General features: G+C 42.3%; 1 protein-coding gene across 1 annotated transcript; it reads left to right on the top strand.

The window, feature by feature from the left end:
• Positions 1-763: 763 nt before the first annotated feature.
• Positions 764-2,905, top strand: LOC105667567 (uncharacterized). Its single transcript, XM_067360851.1, has 2 exons — positions 764-1,985; positions 2,166-2,905. Exons 1-2 carry the CDS (start codon positions 764-766, stop codon positions 2,903-2,905), a joined length of 1,962 nt encoding a protein of 653 aa, XP_067216952.1.
• Positions 2,906-3,877: the final 972 nt, after the last annotated feature.

Below are 3,877 nucleotides of genomic sequence, written 5' to 3'. Positions count from 1 at the left end.
TCTTGAGTTACCGCGTTTACATGTATCACTGCGCGCCACTCTGTTTTGTTTCCGTCACGCGTCGCGCACGGCAAGAAGAAGAGCCGAGTCAGTCAGTCGCACGTCGCCAGCCATAACATAATAAAGGCAGCTATCAAGCATTCATAACCAATAAAAAAGTGTTTTTATTTCGAACCAGTGCACATATACATACTGTTCTCATTACGGAACAAGGTCCTTCGAGCCGGATATCTTGTCAAACAGTGATATTCGGTAGAAAATACAGAAAGTTGCAACGAAGTGCAGCCTACATAGCGGCCGTATAGCACATCAAGCCTCAACGGGCACGTGTTCACAAGCATCGCATATAATTGAGTACGATCAAGAAAATTGATCGTCTGCTTGCTTTCTTCACTCCGTCAAACGTCGTGGACAGGATTCAAGCGAATCATAGCAAGCGTGAAAAAGAAAAGGACGCCGAATAACGAATTTCGGCAACGAACAATCGAGCGACTTCCACGTGGATCGCGGCACGGACAATAGCTGTAAAGGGTAAGTCTCCAATCATTCGTTACCTTTACCTTTCTTTATCTCCTGAATTGAGTATTCCATGATGACGGAATTAAAAAGACTCAAGCAAACGCGAGGCGTATTGAGATCAACGCTAACACGAGCAGCTACATTTCTTGATTCAGATAACGCACGACAAGTAATTTTGCCACAATTACGCGAACGTAAGGACAAAATTGCGCGAACATGGGATCAATTTAATGACATACAGACGATGATCGAATCAATTGAAGAGGAAAACGATGCATCACAAGATCGTAGTGAATTCGAGGAAACATATTTCGATATTGTATCCAGGTTCGATCAATTAATAATCGAGCGCGAGGTTATGGACGCACCAAGACAAGGACCTCAACAACCGACGAATAGTTTACGATTACCAAAAATCGAACTGCCTACATTTTCCGGAGGTTACGAGGAATGGTACACTTTCCACGACACCTTTCAGTCGTTGATCCACAACGTTCCTACAATATCAAGTATTCAAAAGTTCCACTATCTTCGATCCGCACTTCGAGGCGACGCCGCGACGGTTATACAATCCCTCGAGGTATCTGCAGCCAACTATCAGGAAGCGTGGCAAATGCTCACAGCTCGATATGACAATAAACGATTAATCATTCAAAAACATATTAAAGCAATTTTTGAGCTAGCTATCATCACAAAAGAAAGTCATGTGGCTCTGCGGGCGCTCTGTGACGGCGTTCTAAAGCACGTACGCGCATTAAGGGCATTAGGCCGCTCAACCGATCAATGGGGAGACTTATTAGTCTACATAATCACAAGCAAACTTGACACCAACACCAACAAGGAATGGGAGAACAGCCTTTCCGAAGCAGAATTCCCAACCATGCAAAATTTAATAGAGTTTCTGGAAAGACGATGCCACACGCTCGAAGTCATTCAAAAAAGGGCACAACCTGCTATTACAGCCAACGTTGATCGAAATCGACACTCTAGAGTCTCATCAAATGTCTCTACGCAAAGAAAGGAGTGTCCCATTTGCCACGGCGAGCATCTCGCATTCGCATGCGAAACGTTTTTAAAAATGGCAGTTTACGATCGCATAGCTTCGGTCAAAAATAATAAATTATGCCTCAATTGCCTCAGGTCAACGACACATCAAGCTAAAGATTGTACTTCGGGAGGATGCAAGAAGTGCAACAAGAAACACAACACCCTGCTGCATTTGGTGGCCGCTGAGACTACTCGAGAGGCATCGGACAAGGAAAGGAGCACGGGTATCAAACCTGCAAATAATAAGATAACTCTCACTTCATCTTTGTCATCAGGCACGCCGATTTGCGATAGTCTTAAGAAGCACACTTGGTTATCTACAGCTGTCGTCTGGGTCTTAAATTATAAAAACGAATGGTCAACATGCAGGGTCTTATTAGATGCCGGCTCTGAAGTGAATTTCGCGACAAGGAATCTAAGTAAAAGGCTGGGACTCACACGGCACAACATTAGCGTCCCTGTGGTGGGCGTCAACCAGATTATTAGCCAAGTTAAAGACATGATTAAAATATCAATTCGTTCGAGATTTTATGAATATCAAAAAAACATTAATTGTTTAATATTACAGCGAATAACTGATCCTATTCCTTCGATTTCAGCTGGCGAGCACAATTTTAACATTCCGCCAAACCTACGTCTCGCCGATTCAGATTTTCATGTCTCAGCAGATGTGGACCTACTGTTGGGCGCTGAAGTTTTTTGGGACATTTTGTGTGTCGGCCAAATCAAAGCCACAATAGAGCATCCAGTCCTGCAAAAGACTCTTCTTGGTTGGATTTTGGGTGGAACGACCGCTCAATTACAATTTCGCAACGAGAATCGCACGTTATGTCATTTAATCACAAATCAAGAACTCGATGAAAGCTTAACCAAGTTTTGGGAACGTGAAGAATGCAATGAGAGACCCAGACTCACGAGAGAGGAGAATAGTTGTGAAGAGTACTTTGTCAAAACCACACACAGGACAGCTGACGGTCAGTTCGTCGTACGGCTTCCTTTCAGAATGGATAAGATTGAACAACTGGGAGATTCAAGGGCAACAGCGTTGAAAAGATTTCATGCAATGGAACGAAAATTACAGAGAGATCCTACACTGAGGAAACAATACGTACAATTTCTAAGAGAGTATCAACAACTAGGCCACATGACGAGAGTTGAACACTCTAAGCTAAGCCAGCCCGGCTATTATTTGCCTCACTACCCAGTGCTCAAGGGCACAAGCTTGACAACGAAGCTACGCGTGGTATTTGACGCCTCTTGCAAAACATCCACCGGCATCTCAATGAACGATGTTCTCATGGTAGGGCCTGTATTGCAGCCTGATTTGTTGGACATATAGCACATAATATACATTATATATATAAACATATGACGTAATAAAAATATCTTACAATAAAGAATAAGACAAGCCAGAGGCGGTTTTCTCGTGGACTGGCAATACAGAATAAGACAAGCCAGAGGCGGTTTTCTCGTGGACTGGCAATACAGAATAAGACAAGCCAGAGCCGGTTTTCTCGTGGACTGGCAATATAGAATAAGACAAACCAGAGGCGGTTTTCTCGTGGACTGGCAATACAGAATAAGACAAGCCAGAGGCGGTTTTCTCGTAGATTGGCAATTTAGAATTACAAAAGCCAGAGACGATCTAACGTCAGCTAACAATTTTTAATAAATATAGTCAGAGGCGATCTAACGTCAGCTGACAGTTTAGAAAAAAGAGAGCTAAAGACGATTTATTCGTGAACTGGCAGATTTTAAGAAATATTGTCAGAGGCGATCTAACGTCAGCTAACAATTTTTAATAAATATTGTCAGAGGCAGTGATGCAAACTCGAGCCGGCCAGCACCCGAGCACCGCGGTAGGGGAAGCACGCATACAAACGAGAATCGTGACGTCACACGTACGTGTGCGCTTCGTCGTTCAGTTTGTAGAAGCGAGTGGACATACGTGTTCCGTCTCCTTTTTATCAAAGCGACGTTGCGCGCTTGTTGCGTATGACAACGTGAAATGCTTTTTCGAGATTTATGTGATCTTGTAAAAAGTAAATAATATTGATATTAATAAAATATCAGAACATTAAATGTTTATGAATTATTAATATGCGTTAATTGCGATAGTTAATACTTTAGAGTTTAATATTATGTTATACAGGGTGTTTCATAACTACCGCTTAATACTTTAATAGTATCTTTTGGAGATAAAATAGAGTAAAGAATCTTAATACAAAAATATCAAGGCTACAATAGTTTTTAAGTTATAAACGATCAAAGATGCTAATGATGTCGCGTAGGACTGGCACGCTCAGGTCCG

Source organism: Linepithema humile, chromosome 8 (genome assembly GCF_040581485.1).
Source record: "Linepithema humile isolate Giens D197 chromosome 8, Lhum_UNIL_v1.0, whole genome shotgun sequence".
In the NCBI taxonomy this organism is placed as follows: Eukaryota; Metazoa; Arthropoda; class Insecta; order Hymenoptera; family Formicidae; genus Linepithema; species Linepithema humile.
Note: the sequence above shows the minus strand (reverse complement) of the source record. Positions and strands in the feature narration are given on the sequence as shown.